This window comes from Rhineura floridana, chromosome 1 (genome assembly GCF_030035675.1).
Source record: "Rhineura floridana isolate rRhiFlo1 chromosome 1, rRhiFlo1.hap2, whole genome shotgun sequence".
Lineage (NCBI taxonomy): Eukaryota > Metazoa > Chordata > Lepidosauria > Squamata > Rhineuridae > Rhineura > Rhineura floridana.
Genome location: NC_084480.1, coordinates 164570419 through 164589742, shown reverse-complemented (window position 1 = coordinate 164589742; position 19324 = coordinate 164570419). Strand labels below are relative to the sequence as shown.

The 19324-nt window shown below is 42.4% G+C and overlaps 1 protein-coding gene across 4 annotated transcripts in view; it reads right to left on the bottom strand.

The window, feature by feature from the left end:
* The window catches only part of OLFML2B (olfactomedin like 2B), a 71558-nt gene that overhangs the window by 21406 nt on the left and 30828 nt on the right, over positions 1-19324 (bottom strand). For all 4 annotated transcript variants that reach the window (XM_061584154.1, XM_061584144.1, XM_061584172.1 and 1 more), the window contains exons 3-4: positions 16540-16647; positions 11902-12078 (exon numbers count right to left, since the gene is read on the bottom strand). In XM_061584154.1, coding sequence (XP_061440138.1) covers positions 11902-12078; positions 16540-16647 — 285 coding nt within the window. The remainder of the gene's footprint in view (positions 1-11901; positions 12079-16539; positions 16648-19324) is intronic.

Genomic DNA, 19324 nt, shown 5'->3' with positions numbered 1-19324 from the left:
GTCCATGGAGGCCCAGGTTTCATCGGTGTGCCGGGCAGCTTGGGGTCAATTGTGTCTCATCCGAAGGCTGCAACCCTATCTTCCTATCCATCAGCTCCCACTCATAGTGCATGCTCTGGTCACCTCTCGTTTAGACTACTGCAATGTGCTCTACGTGGGGTTACCCTTGAAAACAGTCCGGAAATTACAACTGGTACAAAACACGGCGGCTCGTTTACTTACGAATAGCCGCCGTTATGATCATATTACCCCAGTGTTATACAATCTTCACTGGCTTCCAGTTATTTTCCGGGCTCAATTCAAGGTGTTGGTATTAACCTTTAAATCCCTACACGGTTTCGGCCCAGTATACCTGAAGGAGCGCCTCCACCATCATAAAGTGTGCCGCCCTACAAGATCGGCTACTCAGGGCCTTCTCTCGGTTCCGCCGACTAAAGTGGCTAGGTTGGTGAGGACTCGAGAGAGGGCTTTTTCTGTGGCGGCCCCCACGATCTGGAACTCCCTCCCAATGGATCTTCGTCATGCCCCTTCCCTAGATATATTTCGCCGGGGTCTGAAAACTTGGCTATTCCATCAGGCCTTTACGACCTTCCAAGGTGAACTAGTCCTAGAACTGTAAAAACAATCTACTAAATACTGTAATTTTTGTATTATACTGTACTGGCTATATTGTTTATTGTTTATTGTATTTTATCATGTTTTATTGTAAGCTGCCTAGAGTGGCCATTGGCTAGATAGGCGGCCTATAAATTAAAGTATTATTATTATTATTATAATCATCATATTCAAAATAAAAAATATATGTACCGCCTTCAAGTTGATTCCAACTTATGGTGACCCTATGAATAGGGTTTTCATGAGGCTGAGAGGCAGTGACTGGCCCAAGGTCACCCAGTGAGCTTCATGGCTATGTGGGGATTTGAACCCTATTCTCATTTTGTTCTCACAACAACCCTGTGAGATAGTAGGTTAGACTGGCCCAGGTAGGGTTATTCAGTGAGCAAAAATGATGCAAATAGGATCTCTTTTAATTGTGCTATCAACCTGCTTACTTCCACTCTGACTGGGGCATCTTGCAGCATGGGGAAGAGATGGGGGCACATCACAGCTGAAGTTCACCCATATAGGAGCATTATCTCTTGTTTATTACAGAGACGCCTGTTGCAGGTTTTGCTGCTGAGAGCAGCAGTCAGTTAGTGCGGCCACTTGAGTCACAGCTTGTTGATCCTGAGGAGGCAAAACTAGAAAGTGAGGTTCAGAAAGGAGGCCCTGTGCATGATGAGGAGGAGGGCATGAAGCAGTGCCAGTTGCCCACAATCACATCTGCAGAACAGCAAGTACCATGGTTTGGCTTTGAGAAAGCTTGTACATTTGTGAGCCAGAGTGGGAAAAATGTTGTTGTACGATGCAATTACTGCCTTCCAAGGATCAAAAATCTGAGATCAGCTGTTTCCTCCTCATCCAATGTGAAGAAACATTTTGAGGTAAGCCTTTGTCATGCTGGTCCTCAAAGAGTGTCCATTGTCTATTTATGTTTAAATTGTGAAGTTCCTCTTCCATTTTTTCTTGGATTCATGCTTTCTTCTTCTTCCTCAGAGGGCACACCCTGAGAAGCTGAGAGCAACTGAAGAAGCAATAAAGGCAAGGAGACGTGGCCTTCCTGAACCAATGCATGACACCCCTCCTCCCAAAATGCTGAAGCAGCAGCAGACAACCCTTGAGAGGTGGGGATCTGGCAGGGAGCCTGTCACCCAGAGCAATCTCGACAGGAGAATCATTGATTTCACTGTAGAGGAGACATTACCACTTCAGACTGTGGACAAACCATCATTCATTAATCTGGTTCGCATTGGACTCCCCAAAGATCTCACCATCATATGTGCCAAGACTCTGAGAGACAGAATTGAGAAGAGAGCATGCCACATGAGAGAAACTCTTGCAAACCGAATGGGTGCTGTGGCATATATAGCAACCACTGCAGATTGTTGGACCAATGGCAAGAAGAGTTACTTTGGGGTAACAGCCCACTGGATCAACCCAACTACCCTGAAACGTGAGGTCGGGGCCTTGGCTTGTAAGCGTCTGAAGGGGCGCCATACATACAATGTCCTTTCAAAAGCACTGCATGATGTACATGTGCAGTACAGGATCCACAACAAAGTTATGTGCACTACTACAGACAATGGCTCCAACTTTGTGAAAGCGTTCAGAGTTTTCATGGCCAAAGAACCAGTGGAAGCTGCAGGCACCAGTGACGATGATGGTGATAACCAGGAGGAGGAGGAGGCTGAGGTGGAGTTTGTGCCTATCTGTGAGATCCTGGACACAGGACCTGAGGCAGAGGAAGAAGCTGCAGACTCAGGAGAGGATTTTGTTTTACCACACCAGAGATGTGCTAGCCACACCCTCAACCTTGTGGCAACACAAGACATAGAGGCCATGCTTTCTGACTCCTCCAAAAGTAGTCTTCTTGGTCCTTTCAAGAAACAGTTTCGTTCCTTGATGGGAAAGTGCAGCAAGTTGTGGTCCAAGCAGAACCAGTCAGCACAGATTGCTGAGTATATCCATGTGCAATGTGGTGTGTATCTGAAGGTACCGAATAAGACCAGGTGGAATTCCACCTTTGATGCGTTGAAGCAACTACATGAGCTCCTGTCAACTGTGCCACTAAAAATGCACGCCATAATGGACTGCTGCTCCTTGTCCAGGATCACAGCTGCTGAGATTGAAGTGGTACAGGAATACACAGAGATTATGGAGCCACTAGCCCAGTCCCTAGATATCCTGCAACGGGAGAACGGCATGTTCATGGGGTATTTGCTACCAACGCTCTGCAATCTGGACCGCAAGTTAGAAGGACTGGAAAACAAACCTGAGAGGTACACATACTGTTTTCAGCTGCTGAGAGGTGTGCGCGAAGCCCTAAGAAAGCGGTTTGCAGCTATCTGGGCTTCTTCTGGCAGCCTGCCTACACCCTCGCTTCAAACTAGATTGGCTGGAATCGTGTCAGGCCACCACCCATACCAACAAGTAAGAACATTAGGGAAGCCCTTTGGGTGGATTACTCCAAGGGAAATGTTGTCTCAAGGGAGGCATCAGAAGGCTTAAGGTGGTAGGCAGGGGCTGGGCCTTTTCTTCCTGGGGCTCCTCATCACAACCTTGGGTTGCTGCAGGTAATCCTTAAGGGTCTGCTGTGCTGCCCCATGAGTGTGGTGACTTGGTCACCTTTCTACCTTCCATGTCATCATCCACAGGCTCAGGCTGGACCCTGAACCAGGGGACATGACAAGCATCAGGAAATGAAGAGCAGATGATGGTTTCCTAACATATATGTGTTAACATATCCTCTCTCTTTCTTAGATACACAATGGAAGCCTTGTTGAAAGCTGAAATAAAGATGGGTGTACTTAATGAGGACAGTGATCAGTCTTCAGATAAAGACCAAGAAGGAGATGACTTAGAAGATGACTTCTTTAACTTTCTGCCCCAGGGCAAGAAGTCAGCAGTGGACACTGCTGAGGAGGAACTGGTGAGGTACCTGAGGTCTCCCAGCAGGGAAGTGTCATCACTCCATGGCTTTCCACGTGTGCTGCGGTGTTTTTTGCAGCACAACACAGGCATGCCTTCAAGCGCCGCAGTAGAACGCCTGTTCAGTACTGGTGGCAACGTAATGACTGTAAAAAGACATTCCTTGTCTGACATGCTCTTTGAGCATCTTGTTCTTTTGAGACATAACAGAAACATATTATAAAAGCATTTCAAGTGTAAAATTTGATTTCAAGAGTTGGGGTATCTTCATTGCTTGGGGGGATGTGAGATTCTGTTATGCCATTATGTTAATCTTATGGATAAAATTTTTTATTCTACTACCCCCTGTGTGTGTGTGTTTATTTTTAATATTGTTTTAGGCTTCTTCCAGTACGCTGATGACACGCAGCTCTATTTCTCCTTTTCATCTTCCTCAGGTGAGGCTGTCGATGTGCTGAAACATTGCCTGACTGCGATAATGGACTGGATGAGAGCTAACAAACTGAAGCTCAATCCAGACAAGACTGAGATGCTGCTGGTGAACGGCTTCCCTGATCGGATGGTGGATATACACCCTGTCCTGGATGGGGTTACACTCCCCCTAAAGGACCGGGTTCGTAGTCTGGGAGTCTTTTTAGATCCTTCCCTGTCACTTGAGGCCCAAGTGGCATCGGTGGCACGGAATGCTTTCTACCACCTTTGGCTGGTAGCCCAGCTATGTCCCTATCTGAGCAGGGAGGACCTAACATCAGTCGTACATGCTCTGGTAACCTCACGACTGGACTACTGCAATGCGCTCTACGTAGGGCTGCCTTTGAAGACAGTTCGGAAACTACAGCTTGTCCAAATTGCGGCGGCCAGATTAATAACGGGGACCAGGCGGTCGGAACACATAACACCTGTTCTGGCTCGCTTGCACTGGCTGCCAATATGCTTCCAGGCTACATTCAAAGTGTTGGTTTTGACTTATAAAGCCCTATACGGCACAGGACCACGATACCTATCGGAACGCCTCTCCCGATATGAACCTGCTCGTACACTCCACTCCACATCGAAGGCCCTCCTCCGAGTTCCGTCTCATAGGGAGGCTCGGAGGACGGTGACAAGATCTAGGGCCTTCTCAGTGGTGGCCCCCGAACTGTGGAACAGTCTCCCCGAAGAGGTGCGTATGGCGCCGACATTGCTCTCCTTTCGGCGCCAGGTTAAGACTTGCCTCTTTGCTATGGCGTTTTAATATGTAACTCGTTTTAGTTTTAAATTTTGTTGTAATTGTTTTTGATTTCTTGTTTTATATATGTTTATGCTGTATTTATTATGAGATCTGAGATGTTTTGTATTTTTATATTCTGTTGTTCACCGCCCAGAGAGCTAATGCTAGTCGGGCGGTATATAAATCTAATAAAATAAATAAATTAGATGTGCAGCAGCCAAGGCCAGCACCTTGTAGGAGTTTTTTTAAAAAAGTAACTGAAATGTAATTGTAGTGATTACTTTTGAGAAAAAGTAAAGTAATCAGTTACTTTCAGAGCAATTGTAATTGTAACGGTGATTACTACTTTTTGGGCCAAGTAATTGTAACTGTAATTTATTACTTTTTAAAAGTAATCTTCCAAGTTCTGGACTCTTCTCAGTGACTAACACACTCCCTTTTCATGCTGATTGTAGGATGCTTGGAGACATAGGGACCCTGCTCCCAAAAAAGCAGAGGGACTAAGACCCCCTGGGCGACTACCCTCCTGGTGCTTATGGACATGACCGTAATATATTTTGTGATGTGCAAGTTCAACATTATTTATTAAGTGTGTTTAGGGTTACACTGATGGCATTCCCAAATATGTACTTCCACACAGACTTTGGTTTTCCATAACACAATGTTTGTCCAAGCCTCCACACTTGGGGGGGCACTACTTGCACACCCCTTCCATAAGCACATCAAAGTTGGATACAAGACGCAGACAAAAGGTCACTCAAAACAAAAAGATAATTACAGTGGCTGAGTAGATCTTGTACAGTGGTTATACTGACTGGGCAGCCACTGTCCTTCACATTTTACAAAATACTTTTTCCTATACAAAGATTAATTTTCTGTGTATGAACAAGTAATATATGAAGTGGTCTCAATAGAGAGAAAAGTAAACAAGTGAATGGTGATCCAAATATTTTTCATTCTCACATTATGAAGCTAGCTGCCAGATGATGTATCACCTTTGCTACGCATGCAACGTAGACTGAAAAAACAGCACCCAAGCCACCATTCAATACGTGCATGTGTTCTTTCCAACATGAATCTACAGGTCTCAAAAAGTAATGTGTGACAAAGTCCTCAAACACCTTATAACATGCCTCAAACATGGTCTCTTGTTCTACCAGCATGCCTTCACACCATCACTTTGCCAAAACATAAGGATAGGTAAATTGCTTTTAGGGAGGTTCACAATTATGATTTCCTATTTATTTAATCTAAAAATATTTAAAATACATAAAAACAGCCAGGGGAAGATATTGGAGAAATATAAAATAAATACAAATAAAAAAAGGAGGGAGGTGGAGAGACCTTAAATGTGCTACTCACCATCTCTCAGCCTATCCTCCCCTCAGGATGAAAACAACGGAGAACCATGACCACCCCCAGGAACAAGGGCACACTTAAAATGTAGAGGAAAAAGTCATCTACAACCATAGTGTGAAATCAAATATTTATTGGGACACAGTATGAAGAAATATTTATATAAACATGACTATCAAATATGTTTATGAATTACACAATCTGTAAATATATTTATAGTGGATTCCGATATTTGTTTACTCATAAGCAAGTCCCACTGTATTCAATGGGGCTTACTCAAACTGGGAAGTGTGCAGAGAACTACAGCCTCAAGTGATAAGGAACTTGTTCTTTCAACTTGTTCTTTTAAGTTGAGACCTTATCCCAGTCTGAGTCTGTGTTGGAATAGCTTTTTATTATGTTTTTAAGCCTTTTCTTTTTTTAAAAAAAGATGTTTTTTTAAAGCTTTTAAAAATATTTTCAAAGATGTTTTAATATATTTTAAAGTCTGTTTTTTATGATGTTTTAAAGTGCTTTTAGTGCTTTTGTTTGCCGCCCTGGGCTCCTACTGGGAGGAAGGGCGGGATATAAATCAAATAATAAATAAATAAACTTCATTCACCCAACCCAAAATTCAGAATCATGCCTCTTTAGGCTGTTTTCCAACTGTTTATTCTTACTTTATGGTTATTGGATTTTAAAGGGATTTATTCCTTATTGTGAGTTGCCTTGGTTTCCCAACCCTACCTCACAGGATTGTTGGAAAGACTCCATACACACACACACACACTGCAGATGTATAAGTACATACAGCCCATATAATAGTTTATTGTCAAACCAGTTGGTCGTTGCAGAAAAATCAGTATTAGTTTTAAAAAAACCAGTATTAGTTTCCTACAGAATAAAAACTGTAATACCTGCCTACTTGCTTTAAAATAGGACTGGAGGGGGGACAGAAATAGTTAGAACACAAACACAATTCTTTTTTACATTCACTCAAAAGTCCCATTAATTTACAGCACATTCATAACCATGTCTACTCAAAAGTAAGTCCTATTGAATTCAATGGGATTTACTCTGGGCATATGGGATTAGCATGCTTTTACCCCCACAAAAGCAAGTATTGGGAAGGTTTTGAAAACACTCCCAGGATCTGACTCCTGCACACAAGAGGGGAAAAAACTGAAATGTATATACTTACACAATTTATGAGATTTTCAGATAAACGGGGGGGGGACCCACCATTTTCTGGCATTGCAATGAGGTTTTCTAGACACTGCCCAGGTCAACCAAACTGGCTTCACACTGATTGGCTGCAATCCTGAACGGGCGGGGTTAGACTGAGCTACGAAGTGCTATACAGGACAGATTTGTTTAAAAAAAAGATTTAACAGTGGGAGGGTGGCTGACGTTTTTATGTATATCTCGAGAACTGGACCACCTAGAAACTTAATTTGTTTTTTAAATTAAAGCTGAGAATCCGGGCCACCTAAGGGGCTAAACGGACACCGGGTGGCATGCAAAGAATCTGGGTATAACCCAGTTAACTGGGCAATATGGCAACCCTAAGATATGCTCTGTCTCACAAAGTATTTTCCCATTCCTTGCTTCAAGATATCTAATTGCCCTCCATCTTTGGTTCCTCTTAATTTTATTAGCCAGGAGTTTGAAGCTTCTACTGCCAAATTCATAATACCCTTGGTTTGTATATAATAATTTAATCACAATTTTATTAACCTCCAACAATTTCAATTCCCTATGCTTATTTTCCAATTACTTATAAATCTGCTTAGAGCCCATCCGATTATATTGCAAAAAGAGAGAATTAATGCTTATTTGCTGCTTTTTTGCCTCCAGCTTGTTCTATTTCCTAAACTTGCTAAGCTCCTTGATGCATACCCCTCTAAGGACTGCATTCATAGGATCCCTGCAATCATAGGACTGCAATCATAGTAGAGACCTCAACAGTATCACTTTCTTTAAAATAATTCACAATAGTTTTCCCATATTTTATCTGCACTGCATTGATTTGTTACTGGCAGAAGACCCTAGTGCCAAGTTAAGGTTTTAGAAGTATCAACTCAGTCGAAACCAGAACATGGTCAGTACACATAATGTGTATGTTGCCTATACTAGCAGTTTGCAGCAATGTAAACAAACTCTCTGACAGGAGGTTAAAATCTGGCTTTCAATGTGTTTCATGTACACGTGAGTAGAAGATGAAATTATAATATCTCTGATTTGTTTTTTGCCCCAAGCATTGCAAAGGCTGTGCCTAATGAGCATGTGATAAAATTTTAGGTTCTACTTTCCCTTACCCCCTTTGCTTTTAATAAGATATTTATTATTTTCACTCTGGACAGTCAATGAAGGGTCCAAGCCCCCAGTGCTCCAATTAAAATCCACTCCTAATATTTAAATTTCCTAATTTTGCTAAATAATAGTGCAAAAAATCAAATTGTTCCGAATGTGGGGTGTAGGCTGAACATAAGACCAACAAATGTTTCCCTTCCAGTAATCCTTCCTCCATAACATACTGACCCTCTGAGTCACCCAAGATTCTTTTTGTGTCCAATGGAAAATCCCCCCCTGCATTTGATGAACCCGCACTGCGATACTGTTTCCAAAATACTTGTTCTTCCACACTGCCTCCTTTTTCTGACAGTTGTGGATTTATTGCAGCATGACAACATGGGGTTTCATATTTTTTATATATGTTTTTGTTTTGTGTCTTTTGATGACATCCCCCAAGCCTTTCACATTCAAGGTTATTATCTTAAAAGGGTGCATCATTCTCTAAAAGATATAACTCTACCAGCTTTTATTTGACCACTACACAACTCTCTTGCTCATTGCTTTCCTCATAATTCCTACATACACCCCCCTCTCACCCACCCTTCCCCTAACCCCCAAACAATAATGTATCCAACTTCAAAGAACATTCCCCCCTTGAAAGAAAAAGACCTAAAGGCCTTGCTCATCGATTTTTAGAAAAGGTCTGCTTCAGTGAACTGCATTACTTTCATGCAGCCCACACCCCTGCTAATACTAGCTTTAGGCAGTAATTGAGACCAGTTATTTAACCACTGAGGTAATAGGGAAGACTGAAAAAAGTAAGGCTAAACTGCCCTCACTCCTTCTCAGAGTATCAATGCAAAACATAGCCACTCATGGCATAATAAACATATCTCCCCCTTTCAAAGTGCCCAGTTATTACTATGCACTGTACGTATCTCACAGCCATAGAAAAGCAAGTGAAAATAAGGATTATGTCATCCTGTCAAAAGCCCCAAAACTACAAAAACAGCAATAGGTTAAGAATATAAAAACTCATTTCTTCCAATCAATTCCCATATGAGGGAGCTGTTCTGAGACTATTGCTCAGTGTTCTCTATCCATGGCTCATGCCACTTTCTAAGATGCCAACTTCCTGATGTGGATGGTCACCTGTCTTCTTTTTCATCACCATCAGTATCAAAGGTGCGAAAACTGTCCTGCAGTTCCATGTTTCATGTTTCAGTGGAGTGGCGCTAACCATCACCATCCCCTCCCTCATGACACAATTAAGTGGAAGGGAAATCCCAGCCGGTCTCAACACAAGCTTTCTGCAAACTGGAAGTCACCAGGCACTTCTATGCCACAGCATCTCAGGTGAAAGGTCTTATATAGGCCTGCCATTGTATGTCAAAACCTTTGCTCCCTTTAGCAGACTCATAAATTCTTCCTTCTGGCCATATCTCCTGAAACAGACAATTCTATTGCTAGGTCGAGAGTTTTCTTTTGGCCTCGCCATTACAGCCCGATGAGTTCTGTGTCAAAAGTCTTTAGCCATTATGCCAAAGTTGGATAATGCAGTTTTCAGCCATCTCGCTATAAATTCCTTAACTGATGAAGAATATTCTTCTGCTCACTCCACAAATCCACAGAATCCAAGATTCTCTCCGAGACAGTGGTTTTTGAATTCTTGCAGCTTTAATCGAATATTTTCCCTCTACAGAGGTTGGGCCTGGCAAATGCAGAAGTCCATGTCCAAAGTCTCAGATGCTGAAATTGCTATATCATCCAACCTCATACCTAAATCCACAGGGTTTTCCTCAAGAGGTTTCAAACTGTAACCTTAACTAGTGGTAAGTTCTTGCTTAAAGAGTTGCAATTGAAATTCTAATTCATCATCAAAACTGAGCTCACCTTCGGTGGATGTGTTGTGTGGGGTCTTTTAGGACGCAGGCACTATGTTGTCCATATACTATGGCTTTGGGTCATTAGGCCCTCCTTCTTAATCTGTCCAAATTAAGTTGTCCACTCATGTTCTTTGCCTCTAAGAGGACCAGGTATCACACCTCAAAAGATTTGCAGGCAAGACAAATTAGATCATTCAAAGTGGGCAGTTGATGGGGGGTGATTCTGTCCGAGGGGCTGTAGAGCATTAAGGTTAGGCATCCATATTGTGATACTGCTAGCCATGTCTCCTTAATCAAACCTTTCTGGAGATCTCAGAAAAAGTTACAAAATAGTAAGACACAACTTACTGTTTCAATTTCTTCTGAACCACAGAGGCATAACCTGTCAAACAAGCTACATTAATACCCTCTTTAAACCTTATACTAGCATTTTATACCTCACCATAACTGCTTGTTTTCATAATCTCAAGTATGAACCCAGATAAGATGCACTCTTCACAGCTAAGCCCACAAACAGTTTTACTTACGGGGATAGCAAAAGTTCATTGAACTGTAGATGGATATTCTGTTCCATTCCATGTTAGATGAAAACCCTGTTTTCCTTTCCCAACCCAAACTTCCTTAAGCGAGCCTCTAGTTGCAGCTCACTGTTTCAAAATGTCACATGCAACAAACCTCCATCTTGTTACCTCTTACATCAGCTTTGTCTAGGCTGGCCCTCCCTACGTTTCCTTTCCTTCTGGATTATACTGACTTCAACCAGAAGGCTCACCTAGGAAGCCTTGGAGGAAGGCACATCTCAGTTTGCTGAGCAAGAAAGGCAAGCCCAGTTTGGTTTGCCACCCTGACTTCTGGGCTCCACCCTTTAGCCTCCCAGGATGGAACTGTTGAGGAAAACACAGTGGAGGGTTTGCAAAAGATAATCTGTGGAGGGAGGGGATTTTCTGCCCTGCTTGACAATTGTCCGTTGTTTTTAAAGGTTTATTTTCCCAGTAAGGCTCCAAAACTAGTCGTAAGCCCAAGAAGTAGAAAACAGCCTCAGGATGGAGTATTTGCTGAGGGACTCCATGGGTGCAGGAAGAATTTAGATTTCCATTATCCCCTCACTGATCACTCCTTATAAGTGCCCTCCACACTCCTCCTTACTCTGGAACCATGGGATGAAGAACCATATATTTGCCAATAAAATGTCTAGTTCTAGTTCCACCCTCACTAAAGAGTCAGTGGTTGAAGATCAAACACCAGTAAAATGTTCTGCACCAAACATCTACAACAGGATTGGCTAACCTACGGTCCTCCAAATGTTCAACAACTCCCATCATCCCTAACAATTGGCCATGCTGGTTGGAGCTAATGGGAGTTAGGGATCCAACAACAGCTGGAGGGTCACACCCTAATCCTGACCTATCAAAACTACTGAACAAGTAAGTGAAATCCTACCTTTTTGTTGGACCTGATAGCCATTTAATCATTATTTTAAAGGCTTCTTGGTTCACTAAAAGTTATCACCTCCCCTGCTTTAAATCTAAACTTGGTAGCAGGTGGAATATCATAGAATCCCAGTTTCATTTGGGAGGAGAAAAGTAAAGTTCCCAGCTCTCAGGGCCTTGAGGAGAATCGTGGAGAAATTTGGGGGTGAAGCTTTACCTCAGTGAGGGTGTAGGCCGCAGCAGCATCTCTCTGCAATGAACTCTGAATGTCAGCAAGGCTATTGGAGATGCTGTCAGAAGAGTTCGTCTTGCCTTTAAAATCCATCTCCTGCAAATATTCATCCACATTCTGTCTCTTCTGTTTATTTTCCTTGGTGAGATTTCTAGACACTTCCTGGAATGTGCACAGGGAGAGAAAGAAAGAAAGAAAGAAAGAAAGAAAGAAAGAAAGAAAGAAAGAAAGAAAGAAAGAAAGAAAGAAAGAAAGAAAGAAAGAAAGAATTTTACACTTAGCATTGTTTGTAGGATTAAAGTATGAGAGGACCAATGGTCGCTGTTTCTTAACCTCTTTGCCACCCCCCACCCCTTTGAAAAAAATGTTGACTGATTTAGTATGTGTGGAAGCTTCTCAGAATCTTTGGAATGGAGCAGGATAGAAATCAACAGAATTTGTTAGTGCCTCGTGCGTAAGCTATGACTGCTCTGGATCAATAGCAAAAATATGATGTGTATGCTTCATGGCTCCCAAGGCAGCCTTATGCCCCAGAAAGGGCTCCTGTGATGAGCAGGTGGGGAAGGCTATTACAAGAACAAGGCTTCTGGATCAAGAATTGGCAACCTAACTCCCAGCACTCCAAAAAACCAGATGAAAATGAAGCACCTTTCCCCCCAGTTCAAGCCCACATCAGTAGCTGCTACCTCCTATTTCCAGAAAGGTTATGCAACAAATTTGGAGGACTCTTTGCTTCACTGATGCGTTTACAATTAATTTGAATTGTTCCCATGAGTCAGTTGGTTTAAGTGTAGATCCACCACACACACCCTGGCATTTCCAAGATGAAAACAGAAGCTCTCGTGAATGTTGTTAATACCTGTATTCTCACACCAAGGATTACACTTGCACACACACACACACACACCAATTTTACACATGGCTCAAGGCTCTCCTCTACCTGCTGCACGCTAGTGCACTCATTCATTCATATTAGTTATGCCTGGTACCTTTTGATGCCTGGATGCTACAAATTATGATAATGCCTCGGCTCCCCACTTTGAGATCTAACTTCTAAAGACCTATAAGGAAGGTCACGGGTCTGTTGTGCCTAGTAGGTCAAACAGTCACTTTGGTGCAGGGGAGGAGACTGTGAGAGAGTCACTCACAGTTTTCCCATCTTGTCTCATCTAGGCTGGATTTAAGATACAGACCTAAGAGTTGTTTATTTTATGTCCTGACACTTCCCCTATTATCTGTATTCCATACTTCACTTTGGTGAATTAACAGATTTTGGCAGACTTGACATTCAGTCATCTATATATATTGATAATTCCTGCATCTCAAATTTTATCCCTTTCATTATTACTTCATATTGCTATTCTCATGAAGATGAGGAAAATGTTATTGTGAGGGGCAACCCTGATGTGTCCTCTCTAACCAAATACTTTCTGATGATAATAAACAACTTGGGGCTAAACAGCGTTGCCCAACCTTTTTCGACCCAACACCCCTTTGCAAAATCTTTTTGTGCCCAACGCCCCTCTCAGATTAAGTATATGCCAATGTTTCCTTTTATACTTAATATACTTAACAACAAACTCATTCAGTTTACCTGCATTGTTTCGTTAAACAAGTTCATTTAAACATCACAGAAACAACAGGTAGCAAGTGTGTCCCATTCCTGAAGAAAACCAGCAAATAACTGACTGTCTGTGTCACCTGTTTGCACACGGCACTCATCCGTTGGAAGAATACGCCCTCCACCAATACACCCAGATTATCAAACACTCTCTCGTGATTGGTTCCAACATCCGTCAAAACAGCATCGGAACATTGCCTAGTGCCGGGGCGTGGCTAATATCCCCATTCCTTGATATGACACTGGCCGCTATTCAGAATTTCTTTACTAAAGAGCACACACTATTTATAGTGTTATTTCCATGAATTGAGACTATTAAATACATTCTAACTGGGGGCAAAACAGTTTAAAAATTAATGATTTGTATATTAAATAAAATTAAACTTAAATGCTTCAACAGTTGCATCAGACCGCCAAATGTCAACGCCCCCCTAATGAACCCAAACACCCCCCTAAAGTTTGTAGTCACGCCAACGCCCCCTGAAAGGCTTTAACGCCCCCCAGGGGGCGCTACCGCCCATGTTGGGAATCACTGGGCTAAAACATGGCAAAAAAGGAGATTAAAGGTCACAGAAAAGAGCCACTCCAGAAGGTCTGAACAATCAGCCAGGCACATATGGAGCAAGTGAACCTTCAAGTATCACGATTCTAAGCTGTTTAGAGCTTTAAAGGTCATTATCAGCACTCTGAATTGCATCCAGAAACAAACTACACGATCCTAATAACCAGCTCTGATTAACAGTCTGGGTGCTATATTCTGTAGTATCTGATGTTTCTGACACTTTTCAGAGGCATCCCCTTACAATAGTCCAATCTGGATATAACTAAGATAAAAGTTATCATGGCCAGGTCTGATGTGTCTGGAAATGGCTGTAGCTTAAACCAAAGTAGCTGAGTTTTTACACTGAATTTCTTTATATTATTCTTTGTTATGCATTATTTTTATTTGAAACCTAGTTGTTATATATTGCCTAGGGAACTTACGCTATGAGGTGATTAACAAATGCAGATAATAAACAGAATACATCCATCTACTGTAAGTTGGGTAAAGGTACTCCAGTTGGGCACATTCTACTGATCAGGAGCACCTCTGTCTTGTCTGGATAAAGCTTCAGTTTGTTCCTCTTCATTCACTCCAATTATCCACTCCTGACACTGGTTCAGAATAGTAAACACTTCCCTGACATCAGATTGAAAGGAGAGATTGATCTGGGTGTCATAAGCATAGTGATGGCACTGTGCTCCAAAACTCTGAACAATCGCTCCCTGCAGTTTCATGGAGATATCAAAAAGCATAGGTGATAAGATGGAACCCTGCAGGACACCAACATCTAACGGCCATGGTGACAAGCTGCACTCCCACAGCAAGGATATCATGGTCAATGGTATTGAAAGCCACTGCGTATCAAAATCCCCTCTGCAGTTCCTGGTGCAGGTTCTCTTCCACAGCTTATGGACCAAGCTAGGCGTCCTCATTTGGCCCACAAAGCTGTTTTGACCAAACCATGCCCACCTGTCCTACATGACATCAGGTGTGGGGTAGGTAAAAATGCAGATGAGCCAAAGAGTTTTTACCAAGCTCCTCAGCGGCACCTGCAAAGCCCTGTCCACTGCACTTTGCAAGCTCTAACTATCAGCTGATTGCAGAACTTGCATAGCTCTATCCATGGAACTTTGAGAGCAGGTCTGGGCAAAAAACAGGTCATGGCATTGTGACATGAGATGATTGACAATGGGCAGTCCCACCCACCCGTCAAACTTGGCCTGCAGGGGGTGGGCAAGGTTAGGATTCAGCCTGCCAACTGGAACTAGTTCCCTGACCTGGTCTAGATAACCCATCTTATTCAGGAAAACTTGGTTCTTCTGTTGATGTAGTTAGAGCGCCCAAAAGCATAGCCCAGTATTGCCTACTCTGACCGGTAGTGGTATTCCTGGGTCTCAGGTCTAGAAGTCTTCTCCAGCCCTCCTATCCAGGATCCTTTTAATTGGAGACACCAGGAATTGAACTAGGGCCTCTACGGGTGTAAAGCACCTCTACCCTGAGCTACAGCCTTTTGTGACAAGGAGCTAAGTACTAGTGAATTGGCCATAAAAGAGCTCAAGTCCAACTATGATATGGGCAAATTAAATTAAAAAGGGGAGCATTTCAAGTCTGTAGAACTGGAATTCATTAACAAATATAAAATTATTTCCCCTGCTTGAATAAAGTTTATGGTTAGAGCCTCCATTACTAATTGTAAACTGAAGCAATCATTCTTTATTTGTTTCCAGCCAAAGTTTCAGATTCATAAAACTGCTGACTGTGACTTTAATAGTTTATGGTAGGAAGAAATTCAACTGTTGAATCTTTCCCTGATAGTTTTGCCTAGAGGAAAAAAAGTTGGCAATCTTGCAAACTGATATGCCAACTCATGCAAGATATAGACATGGAAGTTTTAAAACATTTTGAAGTCCCTCTGATACCAAAGGAGGAGTTAAGCACATGTTTAACTTTTCTACCAAAATCTTGGGGCATAGAAGTGCTTGACTGACTGGATCATGCCCTGCATTTTGACTTTGAGTTTTACTCATCTTTTATACTCCAGCTTCCAATATATTTCTTTCCATTCCTGTTGTTTTTGCTTCTTACCATGTTAAGTAGGGTTGCCACCTTTTTTCTTGCTCAAGCCTCTAAAGCAGCAAGACTTAGGTAAGTTTGGTAGACAATGTTTCTCTTGGCATTGAGAGATGAGCTTGCTTAATTTCTGCATGCCATGCAAGAAGGTCAAGGCCAGAAGAAAGGGATGCCTACAAAATCTCATTTCACAATAGACTAGTTGGCCTTTAATGTACCCAGATCTACATTCAAATATTTTCCTCTGTATTGTGGACCAGGCTGCCCAAGCACAGTAGGAGATCACACTATAACTCCAGAGAGAGAGTGGCTCCTCTCTTATGGGTGTCCCGGCAGTTGCTGCTCTCTCTGGCAAAGCAATCCCTGGGAGAGCTGGAATCCCTCTTACCTCTTCCAGTTTTTCCACTCGACCCACCAGCTTTGTTGTGACGGAGTGCAGCTTGAGCAAGTCTAAGCCATAGAAAGCACCTTCTAGCATTTCAAGGACGGCTGCCAGCTGCAAAACAGATAGTAACAAAACTGTGACGTCACTGATATCTCCCGCATGAAAGTAGCACAATTTGTGTACTTTTTAATGAACTCATTGAACAGCTCTATCATGAGGCTCACTGGACAAGTGAACTTTCTCTCAGCCAAATTAAGTGTTTTGTACACAGGAAAATACCAAAGAATATCAGATTTATTTTACAGTCCTCAACAGCAGTATATGGTCTTGGTATGGAAAGAACCTGTCAAAGACAGAAATATTAATAGCTCCACAAATAGTGATATCTTCAGAATAAATGCAAAAAATGTTTTTCAGAGTCATCATTCATATATATAGTACCATCAATGTACTTGGCATTTTTAGTTTTATAAACAAAAAAGACAAGTTACTGCCCACAAGAAGCTTTCAATCTACATTAAATGGGAAAAAAACAGAGGGAGTAGAAGGAGAGAAAGGGTAAGGAGGGATTAGTGTGAGCAAATGCCACAACACTTACTTAAGCTTGGTTGCAGCTGGAAATGAAGATGAAGGGTCAAAGAAATGATCATGCATGAGAATTAAAGATAAGCATACATCCTTGCCCAGTTTTCAGCGTCTCCGTGGCGCAGAGTGGTAAGCGGCGGTAACGCAGCCGAAGCTCTGCTCACGGCCGGAGTTCGATTCCAACGGAAGGAGGAAGTCGAATCTCCAGTAAAAGGGGTGGAGGTCCACTCAGCCTTCCATCCATCCGTGATCGGTAAAATGAGTACCCGGCATACGCTGGGGGGTAAAGAAAGGCCGGGGAAGGAACTGGCAAACCCACCCCATATATACCATACGCTAAGTCCCTGTGGCAGCAACTAAGGTTAACAGTAATTGAGAAAAAGGATGACCAGTTTTGGAATCTTGTTAACAAAGGTATGGGCCATGCTAGACCCAGTGTCACTGACCAAATAACGTCATCAGCCTGGCATTCGCACTTTAGTAGCTTTTATGGGTCCCCATTAACTAATAATAAGATCATGCCCAGGATAGAATGAATGAGTTTACCACAATGGCTGTTAATTACACCCTCAGAAATAAAATCTCTCATTATTGCTCTCAGATTGGGCAAAGCCCCAGGGGAAGATATGCTTCCCCCAGAAATCTTCAAATATTTTCCGGATTGGTGGGCGCCTATACTAGCCAAGGTATTTAACCAAATAAATAATACTGGTATTTTTCCGGAGGGTTGGAAACTTTGTATAGTTGCCCCCATATACAAAAAAGGGGATAAACAAGATCCAAACAACTACAGGCCAATTAGCCTTTTAGACGTCAGCTCTAAACTGTATGGCAGATACCTTCTTCATAAACTCGAGGACTGGGAAGCAGCAAATTCTATTATTTACCCAGAACAAGTGGGCTTCAGAAAGGGCCAAAGCACCATCGACCACTGTTTGACTCTTTATGCTCTGGCGAAACAGAGCAGGCCCTACAAAACGTCTTTTTGTGGCCTTTGTGGATCTGGCTACTGCCTTCAATTCAGTTGATAGACATCTCTTATGGGCTAAATTGGCTGACTTGAAAATTGACAGTCGGTTGCTTTTTTTAATCAGAGAATTGTATACCAACACACTGGCATGTATAAGGGTAGGGACATCAGGCGCCCTAACAGACCCCATTAAAATAAACAACGGGGTCAAACAGGAATGCCTTTTGGCCCCTCTACTTTTTAACCTTTATTTAAATAACATAGTCCCGGAACTATCTGGTCCAACCTTCTTTCCCCCTTCATGAGGAAATAAGAAAATATCAATCTTGCATTTTGCGGATGATATGGTCCTCATTCCATCACCCTCATAGGCCTGAAGAGACTTCTTTCAAGACTGGCTGACTTTTGTTTAAAAGAAAGTTTGCAAATTAATTATATTAAAACAAAAGTGATGGTGCTCGCCAAAAAGCACACCAATTATAAATGGTCAATCAGCAGACACAATATCGAACAATGTCGAGAGTTTAAGTACCTGGGAGTCTATTTCTCAGAAAATCTTTCCTGGAAATGACATAATTATATGACCAAAATAATTGCCCTAAGGTCCAGTGGAGCCATTCTTAAATTTTGCCGCACAATAGGCGGCAATCTGATTGATCCAGCATTAAAAATCTTCCAAAGCAAAATTCTCCCACAGATTTTGTATGGGGCAGCAGTTTGGGGATGGGAGGATACCCAAATGAGGACTTTGGAGGTAATCCAAAACAACTTTATTAAAAGACTCCTGTCCCTACAGCCTGGCACTCCTGCCGCCCTGCTCTGTTCAGAGGTCGGCCTCCCTTCAATTAAAGCTCGAGTCCATGTTGCCCTAGTAAGTTTTTGGAAATTACTGATAGCCGCCCCTTCTAAAACAATAGTTAAGGCATGTTTGGAACCGGCTAAAGCGGGTAATTATTGGTCTGGTAGAATAGAAAATGTTTTCCACCTATACCATGTTTCTCCACAGAAGTCTAAGACCCTAAACTCAAGATCCAAGCTACGTGATACATTCTTCCAATATAGCGCCAGTTTAGACAGGCTAGCTATTAATAATTCTAGATTTACTCCATGGTATAGGCTCTATAAAGTAGACAATTGCAAAGCTTCCTATTGACCCAGTCGCTTCCATTAAAATTTAGACAGGACTTCACGGCATTACGATTCCAAACTATGCCAAATGCTGTCATGGATGGC